The sequence below is a fragment of the Macaca fascicularis genome, chromosome 12 (assembly GCF_037993035.2).
Source record: "Macaca fascicularis isolate 582-1 chromosome 12, T2T-MFA8v1.1".
Classification (NCBI taxonomy): Eukaryota; Metazoa; Chordata; class Mammalia; order Primates; family Cercopithecidae; genus Macaca; species Macaca fascicularis.
The window spans coordinates 114,218,017-114,231,978 of record NC_088386.1 but is presented as its reverse complement, the minus strand read 5'-3'; the positions used below and the strand labels follow the sequence as shown (position 1 = coordinate 114,231,978).

The 13,962-nt window shown below is 52.5% G+C and overlaps 1 protein-coding gene and 1 non-coding gene across 7 annotated transcripts in view; both read right to left on the bottom strand.

Annotated features, from left to right (window-relative positions):
* The window catches only part of PNKD (PNKD metallo-beta-lactamase domain containing), a 78,804-nt gene that overhangs the window by 17,215 nt on the left and 47,627 nt on the right, over positions 1-13,962 (bottom strand). For 2 of the 6 annotated variants that reach the window (XR_012421469.1, XR_012421468.1), the window contains exon 1: positions 7,478-8,991. The exons of 2 other annotated variants lie outside the window; for them this stretch is intronic. Coding sequence is in view for 2 of the 4 variants with exons in the window: in XM_065526072.1 (XP_065382144.1) it covers positions 7,478-7,641 (164 nt within the window). In the remaining 2 variants the exon portion in view is untranslated. Of the gene's footprint in view, positions 1-7,477; positions 8,992-13,962 lie in introns of those variants that run through there. 2 more of the 6 variants (XM_065526072.1, XM_015432087.3) reach the window with 1 other exon arrangement.
* LOC123568202 (small nucleolar RNA U13) lies at positions 1,654-1,754 on the bottom strand. Its single transcript, XR_006691418.2, has one exon. It is a non-coding gene; the product is annotated as a small nucleolar RNA U13 (small nucleolar RNA).

Genomic DNA, 13,962 nt, shown 5'->3' with positions numbered 1-13,962 from the left:
CAATGAAGCTCTTCTTCTCTCCTCCATAGGGCCATTTCACCATCCTGGGCAGCCCTGAGAGAAGCCTGAGGTTTTCAAGCCTCTGTCCCAGCTGGGCCCAGGGCTGGCCTCAGGCCAGGGGGAGTAGGAGGGAGGGTGGAGGGCAGGGGAGCAGCATAAAGGGGGCTCTGCCTCCCACAGAATGACCTGGAAAGCCCTTATTGCCAGGGTCACCTGCCTTGGCTCCTCCCTTCCTCCTGTATTGGCTAAATGGCCCCCCGATCCCACAGGGCCCCAGACTCCACTGGGACCCAACGGACAAGCTCAGGCTGGTGGGGCCTCTGGCCGGGGACTGTTCTGCCTTCTCCCTTCGTGTCCTCAGGACCCAGACTGCCCAGGCTCTGCATCTTACCACCGACAGGGCACTCCTAATGAAACGGAACTGAAAGTGCCTGTCTGAGAGCTGAGGGACCTGGAGGGCCACCAGGGCACAGGGTTCTATGGGACCCAAGGTCTGCTCCGAGGCCCCTCAGGAACGTAGAGAGCAGCTCCATGTTTTGTGCATTCTCAAAACTGAGGAAACGGAAGAAGATAACGAGACAGCTAAAAGGCCCTTGAGGGTGAGGGTTTCTCGAAGCTGCCAGCATGCCTGGGGGCGGGGGGACTTCCTCACGCCCAGGAGAGGGACAGGGCTGCTCCGCGGTCAAAACAGGAGATCCCCGGGTCAAGGTCTGCCATCGTCCTACCCATCCCTGGATGGGTTCTTCCCCAGACTTCACAGCCCTCTCCAGAGGACACCCATCTGTCACTGACGAAGGGGGCTCTTGGCTAGAACCAGAAGCACAGTAAGAGCTGGTGGCCTCTCCATGGTGTCTCAGCCCTGGCTGGGAGGCCTTAGCTAGTTCTCTCTCCATGGGTGTAATTCCAGGCCACCTGCCCGCCAAGGGCTCTGGGCTTTGTTTAGTTTTGGTTTGTTTCTTGTGACTTTCTCCTTCTCTCCTCACTCATCCCAATCCCAGGCTTTCCTGATTCAATCCTGCTCCCTGGGCTAGGCCTGAGGGTCCCAGAGGGCCACCAAGGACACAGGGTTCTAGTGGAGCCGGGGTCTGCTCCAAGGCACCTTAGTTTTTGTTTGATTGTTTTGACACAGAGTCTCGCTCTGTCATCCAGGCTGGAGTGCAGTGGCGTGGTCTCCGCTCACTGCAAGCTCTGCCTCCCGGGTTGAAGCGATTCTCCTGCCTCAGCCTCCCGAGTAGCTGGGATTACAGGGGTGCACGACCATGCCCAGTTAATTTTTGTATCTTTTAGTAGAGATGGGGTTTTGCCATGTTGGCCAGGCTGGTCTCAAACTCTTGGCCTCAAGAATCCGCTCGCCTTGGCCTGCCAAAGTGCTGGGATTACAGGTGTGAGCCACTACACCCGGCCCCAAGGCCCCTTAGGAACACAGAAAGCAGCCAGGAAGTCCGATCCATGAACACCTAACTCCAGTACAAGCAAGAATGCGCACGGGAAGCTCGAAGAGGGAAGATAGTGCCGGGGGCAGTCTGGAGACAAGAGGTTCATTTTGACTGAGGAGGCTGGGAAGGCTTCATGGAGAAAAGGGCACCTGAGCCAAGCTTTTCATTCATTTATTCACACATGCATGCATTCATTCAGAAACTTTTTTTTCTTTCACGTCAGACGAATACCGTGCTGACATCACCATAAGGTTTGAGGGATGCGCATGTTACCTATGCGTGTGAAAACCCAATCATACTTAGGAATTAAAATAGGACCATTCAGAGGCATTTAGTAAGGGCCACCTAGGTGCCAGGCACTGTTCTGGAATCTGGGATACAGTCTTTAACAAAGCTTCTCCCCCTGTGTAGCCACATTCTGGTTGGGGGAGAAGAACAATCAACATGTAGTGTGTCCCATGGTGATGTGAACTAGGGGAACATAAAGCCGGAGAGGGGACAGGGTGCAGGGGTGCGGGTGGTGCTATGTTTATGTGGGGTGGTCAGGGCAGGGCTCTCATATAAGGCAAAATTTGAGCAGAGAACTGAAGGAAGTGAGGCAGCAAGCCATGCGGAGTCACAGAAAGGCCTGAAGGGCGGGGTGTCTTGGTGTATTTGAGGCCTGGGATTACAACAGGCAGAGACAGAATTAGCCCAGACCTCTCCGCTAGGACTGAAGCACCGTGGAGAGGCCACCAGCTGTGGCTGAGGCAGAGGAGCAGGCTGAAGGGCGCTAAAAGATGTGGTAGGGATGGGCAGGTCACAGAGGGCCCTGAAGCCATTCTTCGAACAGACTTGGACCTCATGAGAGAGGTGGGAAATCACTGGAGGAGTTTGAGCAGAGAAGTAATCCATTCCTGAATTAAATAAGTTTCTTTTTTTTTTTTTTTGAGATGGAGTTTCACTCTTATCACCCAGGCTGGAGTGCAATAGCGCAATCTCGGGTCACTGCAACCTCTGCCTCCTGGGTTCATTCAAGCGATTCTCCTGGCTGGCCCAGGGTGGTGGCAGTGGAGGCAGGGAGAAGTGTTCAGATTCTGGGTACCTTTGAAGGTGAGTTTTGAAGATGCAACAGAATTTGACAGTAGAGACGTAGGGAGGAAGGAAGGCAGGACAGGTCAGACGGAAGTGCAGGAACAGCTCAGGCCTGGGGGAGATGAAACTGGGCAGGTCTGTAGGGGGTGTGGGAGGGCTGCAAAGGCCTGGGTGAGGGGCGTGGCTCCATTATGTTGGCAGTGTGGCTTGCAGAAGTGGACACTTGCTCAGAGCCACACTTTGAAGACTAACCAGGCAGCAGGGGGAAGCTGTGTCAGTGGGGTGAGCAGAGAGCAGCAGGGAGGCATGAGGCTGCTGTGGGTGCTCTGGCCATAGCTCTCCAAGGTCCCACAGGCCCCAGAAAAGAAAAGGATCCTGCTCCCCTCCTGCCAGGCTGCGATGTGGATAGCCCAGCTCATCTACCTGGCCTCATTCGGCAGCTGGGAGGATTCACTCAAGGTCCCTCCCATCAGGCTCCTGCCACTCTTGAAATCAAGCCAGTGGGACTCATTGGCCCCAGATAAGGGCTTTCCTCTTGCAGAAGCAGAGCAAGCTAGGTCCATCCCAGGGAGGGTTGCGAGGGTCAGGAAGGACCTTCTACGCCTCGGAATGGAGGGGGGCTTGGTCTAGGAGGGAAGGCTGTCACTAGGACTGGCTTTCCCCACAGGCCAGCTGCTACCCACCTCCTTGGCTCTGCAAGACACTCGCAGACCTGCTTGTGTCCTATCCGTCTCCCCTCTGCAGACAGAGGCTTTCCTCAAGACTCTGTTCTGCAAAATCCCCACAACTACCCCTAAGAAGGCAAAAGGACAACTGAGGCATGAAGCAGGGGGCACACACGGGCGAGTCCCACATTCCTGATCCGACTCCCCAGGTGTATCGTGCTGCTTCTGGGGAGCTTGCCGTGCCCTGCCTCCTCCTGGGTTTGGGCCCCCCATTTTTTTTTTTTTTTTTTTGAGATGGAGTCTTGCTCTGTCGCCCAGGCTGGAGTGCAGTGGTGCAATCTCGGCTCACTGCAAGCTCCGCCTTCCAGGTTCACACCATTCTCCTGCCTCAGCCTCCCAAGTAGCTGGGACTACAGGTGCCTGCCACCAGGACCGGCTAATTTTTTGTATTTTTAGTAGAGATGGGGAGACCTCCTGACCTCGTGATCCACCCACCTTGGCCTCCCAAAGTGCTGGAATTACAGGCTTGAGTCACTGCGCCTGGCCGGGCCCTTGCTTATATGTGTTCGCATGTGCTTTCTCCTTCCCTGCAGAACAGTGATCAGAACCTGTTCATATCTGGGACCCCACAGTCCTTACCCAGGGCAGCTGGGTGTTCCCTGGCTGAATGAAGGGATGTGGAGTTTCCTGCTGGGTGGTGAGTAGGACAGGCTTGGAAGACAGGGGTGGAGTTATGTAAGGAAGCTCCGGAAGGACACAGGGCCATGCATCCTCTCCCACCCAACTCCAGGTCACAGCAGGAACACTTGCTAACATTTCCTGAACACTCTCTTTGAGCCAGGCCCTGTGTATTTTAGGTGCGGTTTCATTTGATCTTCATAGGAGCCCTATGAGGTAGGCATCCCCAACCCCATTTTATAGATGCAAACAACTAAGGCACAGAGAAGTTACTTGTCCAAGGTCACATGGCTACTAAGCAACAAAGATAGGATGCAAAAGCAGATTTGTTCGACCCCACATGCTATGTGCTTAGCTACTATCCACACTGTCTCCCAGGCGCCACAGAGCCCCAAATGCATGTGTCTCACATCAGGTTCGCCTGTGGCCACTGTGCTCAGTTATCCTCATCCTAAGACAATTGTAGTTATGGTTAAGGAAAGCCTTTTATAAAATGGCCACACACCAGGGATGCTGATTATTAATGATAATATGGCCAACAGCTCTCCTCCCGGTGAGCCTGGTGTTTCCATCATTTCCTTTCCACCCCCAGTAGAATCCTCTATTTGTGATCCTCCCAGCCACACCTTCAGGTTGGTAGCGCATGTGCCCTCCCCCTCTCCACCATGTCCTCTCCCATCCCGTTCCCCCTCCCTCCCCATCCTTCCTGGAGACACCCCTAGCACCAACACCTGCCCATTTCCACCCTAGAGTTTCCTGCAAATATCCCCTTTCCCTCCCAGCAGCCAGCAGCTTCTCCCCGTGGGGACCGGACTGACTGTTTCCCACACTATGAGGAGCAAGGTCTGGAAATCTGCAAATGTGAAGAGTGGATTCCAAAGCAACCTTGAAATCCAGACACAGAAAAGCCTGTAGAAATACCGCATTTTGAAGAAGCTCTCCAATGATTCTAGTTTTGGAGATCTGTAAAATCCCAAGTCCCAATTTCCAGGCATACCCATACCCTCAAGATTCTGAGATAGTGATTCTGGCATTCTGATCTCAGGAATTCTGATTCCAGTTCCTTATGGAAACTTCTATTTTCCACTTCCTCAGGCCATTTGTATGACCTCAAACTTACTAATTTTGAAAGCTAGAAGTAGATTTAAATATCTTTCCCCAGATAAGACTGTAAAATTCCCAGAAATTTTATGGGGAGAAAATGTTTCCATTAAAAATCCCAAATATAGGCTGGGTATAGTGGCTCCTGCCTGTAATCCCAGCACTTTGGGAGGCCGAGGTGGGCAGATCATGAGGTCGGGAGTTCAAGACCAGCCTGACCAACATGGTGAAACCGCATCTCTACCGAAAATACAAAAATTAGCCAGGTGTGGTGGTGAGTGCCTGTAGTCCCAGCTACTCAGTAGGCTGAGGCAGGAGAATTGCTTGAACCTGGGAGGTGGAGGTTGCGGTAAGCTGAGATTGTGCCACTACACCACTCCAGCCTAGGGTACAGAGCAAGAGTCCGTCTCAAAAAAAAAAAAAAAAAAAAAAAAGGCCAGGTGTGGTGGCTCATGCCTATAATCCCAGCACTTTGGGAGGCCGAGGCGGGCAGATCATGAGGTCAGGAGTTCGCAACCAGCCTGACAAACATGGTGAAACCCCGTTTCACCATGCAAAGATCACGCCATTGCATTCCAGCCTGGGCAACAGAGTGAAACTCTGTCTCAAAAAAAGAAAAAAAAGAAGATTATTTAGATACCTTCATTTTTTTTTTTTTTTTTTTTTTTTTTTTTTGAGACGGAGTCTCGCTCTGTCACCCAGGCTGGAGTGCAGTGGCCAGATCTCAGCTCACTGCAAGCTCCGCCTCCCGGGTTCACACCATTCTCCTGCCTCAGCCTCCCGAGTAGCTGGGACTACAGGCGCCCGCCACCTCGCCCGGCTAAGTTTTTGTATTTTTAGTAGAGACGGGGTTTCACTGTGTTAGCCAGGATGGTCTCGATCTCCTGACCTCGTGATCCGCCCGTCTCGGCCTCCCAAAGTGCTGGGATTACAGGCTTGAGCCACCGCGCCCGGCCTTAGATACCTTCATATTTGGGGATTTTCTTTTTCTTTTTCTTTTTTTTTTTTTGAGACGGAGTCTCGCTCTGTTGCCCAGGCCTGAGTGAAATGGCGCGATCTCGGCTCACTGCAACCTCTGCCTCCCAGCTTTAAGCGATTCTTCTGCCTCAGCCTCCTGAGTAGCTGGGATTACAGGTGCTCACCACCATGCCCAGGTAATGTTTGTATTTTTAGTAGAGATGGGGTTTCACCATGTTGGCCAGGCTGGTCTCGAACTCCTGACCTCAGGTGAGCCAGCCACCCGCCTCAGCCTCCCAAAGTGTTGGGATTACAGGCATGAGCCACCACGCCTGGCCTAGATATTTTTCAGTCTCATTATTTTAATGCAATATGCAGAGCAATGGTAACTTACTTGGCGCATTATCTAAACGGTGACCAAGGTTTAGGATATTAGAGATGTGAATGCTCCAAAAGGCACAAACACAAGATCCCCACCCCACCCTCCAGCACCACGTTTTTCTAGTTTTCCCGTCCACTGAAGCCTTTATATCTCCGCTTCTTAGACTGTGAGTGGAATCCTGGGCCTAAAGCTTCTGGGCGTGTGGGTGGTCTGGGGAGGAGAGGGTGAGTTGCACAATGTCTGCTCGGAAGCTCAGGAAATTCCCAGGCTTGGGCTCTCCCCACAACCTGGCCTGTGGCCAGTGCTCTCACAATTCCCATCCCCAACATTACTGTCCCTAAACTGGGGCTTGAGGTCCTGACCCATGGCCAGGCTGGTAGTAGGAAGGGGACAGGGGCCCTCGGAGGCCTGTCTTCTTCCCTGCCTCTCAGCGTCCCTGGGTCTGAACAGTGCTTGCTATCACCACCCTCCCCTGGGGCCAGGAAGGAAGGGGTAGAGGGAGGCAGGAGGGCAGAGTGAGCGGGGGAGGGTCCATGGAGACAAATCACTGGAAAAGTGGGCAGAGTCAGTTGGGTCAGATTTCACAGCCTGGGGCTTCCACTAGGGCCAGGCTGTGGTTAGAAGGAAAGGGACATGCTGGAATCCAACAGGGTTGAGACCCTTGCTTGGGACAGAAGAACCTAACTTGACTGGTGAGAAGTTGGGTGCTGGGGAGTGGGACAAGGACATACGGAAGGAGTTGGCGGTTTTAAATGTCAGACGGTGGGAGGCATTCCTTCTCTCCGGCACTTGCCATCGGAGCCCGGGCATCTGCTGACCTTACCCCTGGACAGGGACGGTCTTCCCAGCCCTGGCTACTGCACTATCCTCCTGTCCAGCTTCCTGGTCTCCAGCCCCTTCTGTGGCACTTTTCTCCAGATGTTCTCTCACGCCTCCTTACGTGGCCACCCTGGCCCGCCTCTCCGATCCTCCTTCCCCAGCTTATCCCAATTCTCCAGCCCCCCAACTCCCTCAGACCCCCCAACTCAGTGGCTTCTCCAATCCGTCTCCTCGATCCCTCTTCCCTCAGACCAAGCCCCGTCCTAACCGCCACGCCCACCCCCAGCTCCGGCCCGCGCCTCCCAGTCCCCTCTCCCAGCGCGCCCGCCTCCCGAGCTGGCACGCTTCGGACCCCGGGCACTAACCCGATTCGGAAGAGCAGCCGCTGGCTGTGCGCCATGAGCAGGCCGCGGAGGCCCCGCCGCACTCGGCAGCCGCGGGGGCTCACAAGTAGGACGAGGACAAGGACGAGGAGGAGCCAGCAGCCGGCGACCCACTGCCACGGCGCGGGCCAGCCCTGCCAAGCCATGCTGGGGGCAGGCGCGCGCCAGCCGGGCGGAGCTGGGCGTTGCTAGCCAACGGCCCGGCCCCGGCCCCCCGCGGGGAACCTGCAGGCAGGCTGGGGGCGTGGGGGCGTTGTGGCCCCGCCCCGCCCATTGACCTCTGCTTTGGACCCGCCCCCTCACCACCTCCAGCGGGGCGAGTACCCCCAAGGCCACCGGCTTGGGGGGCGGCCTGGCTCCGCCCCCGGCTGGCGGCCAGGAGGCGGGGCCACAGCGGGCCGCGAGCCTGCGCTGATCGGGGTCCCCAGTCGCCTGAACCCTGGGAGGGGGTCGGAGCTCGTAGTTCGCCCCGCCCGCCTCCCCGTCCAGGGCACTGCTACAGTTTCTCAGCTGGCAGAAACCTGAGAGATCATCTGGGGCAGCTGCCATTCATGGTTTTATTCATTCGCCGAATTACTTTTCTAGCTTCTCCTATGTACTTGGCACTCTGCCAGGCTCTGAGGCGGATGCAAGGGTCAAAGGCACAGCGTCTGCATTCCTGGAGCCCACAGTCCGGAATCCAGTGAGGAGACGAACCAAATAAGCAAGCAAACAAAATTATATCTGTTTATGCACACACATACATATGCGCGTGATAAATTGTGAAAGGAAGTCAAGGAGGGAGCAATGATATGGAGCACAGAGAGGGCCAGCTTAGATGGGGAGAGCCTCCCCAGCAGATGACATTTAAGTCCTGCCCTGAAGGATAGGAAGAGGCCACACAAGCTCTGGGGGAGCAACATGACCTAGAATATGTAGCCATGGGTGGCACAGTGGGGCCTAGGGCTGGGGCATTCCCACTCCCAAACCCAGGGCGATTTCCACATCACCGTTCCCAGCTCCCTCACTGCTGCCCTCCTGATGGATTCTAGAAGTTGTTAAGGTCCCTGGAATGCAAGTAGGTGTGAAGGCATGCGTGGTGGTGGTGAAATCTACAAATTTAGGCACAGGTGCCAGGGCTGGGCTCGTTTTGGCTCCAGCCCTAGCTCTGTCCCAGGACAGGAAGGGAAGGAAATGCTCTAAAGAGTCAAGCTCAGCCAGGCTCAGTGGCTCATGCCTGTAATCCCAGCACTTTGGGAGGCCAAGGGCGGCTGGGCGGATCACCTGAGGTCAGGAGTTCGAGACCAGCTTGACCAACATGGAGAAACCCCGTCTTTACTAAAAATACAAAATTACCTGGGTATGGTGGCGCCTGCCTGTAATCCTAGCTACTGGGGAGGCTGAGGCAGGAGAATCACTTGAACCCGGGAGGCAGAAGTTGCAGTGAGTCGAGATCGTGACATGGCACTCTAGCCTGGGCAACAAGAGCAAGACTCTGGCTCAAAAAAAAAAAAAAAAAAAAAGAGTCAAGGTCGGCCGGAAGTGGTGGCTCACGCCTTTAATGCCAGCACTTTGGGAGGCTGAGGCGGGCGTTTCGCTAGGTCAGGAGATTGAGACCATCCTGGCTAACACGGTGAAACCCTGTCTCTACTAAAAATACAAAAAATTGGCCTGGCATGGTGGCGGGCGCCTGTAGTCCCAGCTACTTGGGAGTCTGAGGCAGGAGAATCGCTTGAACCTGGGAGGCGGAGGTTGCAGTAAGCCAAGATAGTGCCACTGCACTCCAGCCTAGGTGACGGGGCGAGACCCGTCTCAAAAACAAACAAACAAACAAACAAAACAAGTCAAGCTTACCTCTGATGCTGCTGGGAGGTGCTTGGAGGGAGATTGGTGAGGAATATGTTAAATTATCTTCAAAGTGAATTGTAATTCCAACACCTGAATCTAGGTTTAATCCAGAAAACCCAGACAGACATGGAGTTTCTCCTATGTGGCTACATCTTGAGGGACAGAGCCTATGGCCTGCTCCCTCCCTGTCTCCTTGCCTGTAATTAGGCTGCTTCTCAGTGCGTGGCATATAAAGGGCTGGTACTGCAGAGGAGGCAGAGGAGAGAGAAAACTGATAAGCCAATTTGCAGATGGCCCTTGTAAGATGCAGGAGTTTGCGTCTCCAAGTCTGTGTCTGTACATGCAAAGTGAAGGATCATGGGGCATCATCAAAAGTCATTGTGCGGCCGGGCGCGGTGGCTCAAGCCTGTAATCCCAGCACTTTGGGAGGCCGAGACGGGTGGATCACGAGGTCAGGAGATCGAGACCATCCTGGCTAACACGGTGAAACCCCATCTCTACTAAAAAAGACAAAAAACTAGCCGGGCGAGGTGGCGGGCGCCTGTAGTCCCAGCTACTCAGGAGGCTGAGGCAGGAGAATGGCTTAAACCCGGGAGGTGGAGCTTGCAGTGAGCTGAGATCCGGCCACTGCACTCCAGCCTGGGCGACAGAGCAAGACTCCGTCTCAAAAAAAAAAAAAAAAAAAAAAGTCATTGTGCACACACCTTTCTGCAGGTAAGGCTGGCCAAGTAAGGCTGTGCCAGGCATTCTGTCGAGAAATTAAAATGCAGTCCTGTAATCTGAAACAGGAAATGCATGCTCAAGCATGAGCTTGCAGAGAACGTAGAGATGACCAAATTCTAAATCTCAAGCCACACAATTAACAAGATTATAGACAATAAATCCAAGATACGTTTGATGAAGTATATGGAGTCAAGGCGGGACTGGGATAAGGAGTGAGGGTGTGTGTTTTAGGGGACTCATGCAGGCCCAGGGAGCCATAACCCCACCGTTAGACTGTTCTGGAAGACTTCCAATGTCTGCTGCAAGTTGGCTTTAGTTTCACCTCCTCTGCCATAAGAATCTTCTATCCCATCCAGGCTAATGCCTTATTATTACCCCTCTCCTGCACTTTATACCCTAGAATACCTAACTACTTGTAGTTGCCTGGACCTACCATATTGTTTCACACCCCCATGCCTTTGCACATGCTGTGCCTTCTGTGTGGAATGTCATTTATCCTTTGTTCCCCAAAGACTCGGATTGGGTGTGGTCTCTCCAAGAAATCTCTTCTTGAACCCTCCTAGCTCCTTCATGGGCTTAAGCATGTCCCCTTTTGTGCCAACTCTGGGTCATATTCATACTTTTTTTAAAAAAATAGAGACAGGGTCTCACTCTGTCACTCAGGCTGGAGTGCAGTGGCACGATCATAGCTCACTGCAGCCTCAAACTCCTGGGCTCAAACAATCCTACTGCTTCAGCCTCCTGGGTAGTTGGAACACCAGGCATGAGCCACGGGCACTGGCCTGTATATTTTCAAATAGCTAGAAGAGCAGACTTTGAATGTTCCCAGCACAAAGAAATGATCAATGTTTGGGGTGATGGATATGCTAATTACCTTGATTTGATCATTATGCATTATATACATGTATCAAACTATCACACTGTGCTCCATAAATATGTACAACTATTATGTGTCGATTAAAAATAGTAATAAAAGCAAAAAAGAGTAGGGCCAAGGATTTAATTTATTACTTTCCAGTGTCTGGCATGGTGCCAGGTACATATTAAATACTCACAAACGTTCTTTGAAAATGTAAAACTCCTAACCATATCCCACAAAGCCCCTGCTTGATAGGGCCCAGCCTGTCTCTTCAACCTCCTCAGATGCCTTTCCCTTGTCACCACGGACCAGTCACATTTCCTCAAATGTGCCACCGTCATTCCCACCTCAGGGCCTTTGCCCATGCTCCCTCCCCTTAGAACACTCCTTCCCCAGTTCTCTGAATTGGAGGCAGCTTCTTAGCTCTTGGGTGTCAGCACAAACGCCAGCCCCTCCATGTGGAAATAACTGTATCTTGAGCTGAGTGCTGGCTACATGGCCTATGCCAGTGGCTTTCAACAGGGGCGATTTTGCCTCCCAGAAGATATATGGCAATGTCTGGGAACATTTTTGATGGTCACAACTGAGTGGGGAGGAGTGTTACTGACATTTAGTGGGTAGAGGCCAGGGATGCTGCTAAACATCCTATAATATACAAGACAGGGCTGGGCGCGATAGCTCACGCCTGTAATCCCAGTACTTTGGGAGGCCGAGGTGGGCGGATCACAAGGTCAGGAGTTCAAGACCAGCCTGACCAACATAGTGAAACCCTGTCTTTACTAAAAATACAAAAATGAGCCAGGTGTGGTGGCAGGTTCCTGTAATCGCAGATACTCAGGAAGCTGAGGCAGGAGAACCGCTTGAACCTAGGAGGCAGAGGTTGTAGTGAGCCAAGATCATGTCACTGCACTCCAGCCTGGATGACAGAACGAGATTCTGACTCAAAAAAAAAAAAAAAAAAAGACAGTCCCCAGGACAAATGGCCCCAATATCTGCAGTACAGAGGTTGAGAAACTCTGACATACACAAATTGAAAAACTCACCAAGTTGTACATTAAAGATTTGTGCACGGCTGGGCACAGTGGCTCATGCCTGTAATCCCAACACTTTGGAAGGCTGAGGAGGGCAGATGACAAGGTCAGGAGTTTGAGACTAGCCTGACCAACATAGTGAAACCCCGTCTCTACTGAAAATACAAAAATTAGCCGGGTGTGGTGGCGCATGCCTGTTGTCTCAGCTACTCGGGAGGCTGAGGCAGAAGAGTCATTTGAACCCGGGAGGTGGAGGTTGCAGTGAACCAAGATCGCACCATTGCACTCCAGCCTGGGTGACAGAGCGAGACTCTGTCTCAAAAAAAAAAAAAAAAAAAAAAAATTTGTGCACTTTACCATATATAAGTTATACATCAAGTTAATCAAATGAAAGAAAAAATGTTACCCCCTCTATGAGGCCTTTGCTAACCACCTCCTCACTCTCTACTCTATTACCAATATTACTGTGCTTACATCCTTCACTTTCATAGCACTTTTCACAATGTGATGTTATTTTGTGGATCTTTTCTGTTACTCCCACTGGAATGTTAGCCCCATGAAGCCCCATGGAGGGACCTGTGTTGGCATCACTGTATTCCCAGTGGTGTGAATAATACCTGGCCCAGAGCAGGTGTTCAGTTAAGTATCTGCTGAATGAATGAGTGAATGATAGAAATAAGGCATGGATGAATGACAATTCATGTTTTGCCACCAAGCACTGTGACTGTCAGGAGACTGGAGCCCTCTTGTTCTGACTAGTGTGCTCAGGGCCCACAGGAGAGCTGTACAGAAGCCAAACCCCACTCAGAAGGGTGGATCATGTAAAGGAGTCAGAACAAGCCCGGTGGTGGCAGGCTCTTCATAATATCAGAGGAAGCTGCAGGAGAGCCACGGCTGAAGAACCCATGCACTCCAGGGCTTTGGCTGTGACCCCTCCCCTGAGCAGCCTGGGGGGCACTGCCAAGGCTAAAGTTTGCCTCTGCCACTCTCTTAGGAGAGACACCTTCATAACCCGAGTCGGGTGCCTGGCAGTCATGCAGGTCTGGCCTGTGATGTGGGTTCCTGGGTTGGGGTGGGGGTTCTTGTGTCTCCTCCTTGTTCCACCTGTCATCCCGGGCTGCCTGTCCCTGGTGTCTGAATCTTGCCTTCCCTACTGGCCTGGAAGTTCCCTTAGAATGGAGAGCCTGCCTCCATCTTTGCACCGTGGCTCAAGCTTGATGACTGGTGCTTGGTTGGCATTCAGGAAATCACTGGTGGTGATGATGATGATGATGATGGCAAAGACGACGGTGATGATGACGAAACAATCATGAAGATGCTGAGATGGTTGGAGCTGCTTAAATGTTAGAGAAAAGAAACATCTTGTTGGACCTGGGTGGAGAAATTAGTTCAGTTTAGAAAAGTGAACCCAAAGCAGAAGTGGTGACTGGGATAATCTGGCCTCTGCTTAGCCCAGTCCATTCCCTCATCTGTTATCCCCAACCAAAGCTCAATTTCCCTTGTGGACCATTTTCTCATGGACTCCCCTCTGAGCCATTCTGCTGTACTCTGCGGAACTCTGGTTTGTTCGGAAACAAATCCTCCCCCAACGTCCTCTGCCTTCTCACAGAGCTCCTAGCCTGTCTGGACTGAATACGATCCCTGTCTTCTATTCCCTCCCTTCTCTCTAACTGCCCTGCCTTCTGCAGTGGAAACCTTTAGTCTCACATTGTCACCAGGTTGGAAAGGGATGCACTAGTAATAGTCCAGGCCAAGGCCATTGCTCTCCCTGACTCATGTACAAACTTCTTTCCACCCTTCCTCATCAGTCCCATACACTGATCCCCCCCAGGCTCTCTAAGGATTTCAACACCTGTTTTTAGTTTTCCTGCCTGATTCCTGCCATCAGGTAATTCCAACAAGCATGGTTCACTCAACATCATAGCGTGGCAGTTTTCAAGTGTTAGGGAGCCTAAGAACCACTAAGGGAGCTCATCAAAATACAGAATGCTGGGTCCCTCCCCCAGAGATTCGGACTTAGTAGGTTT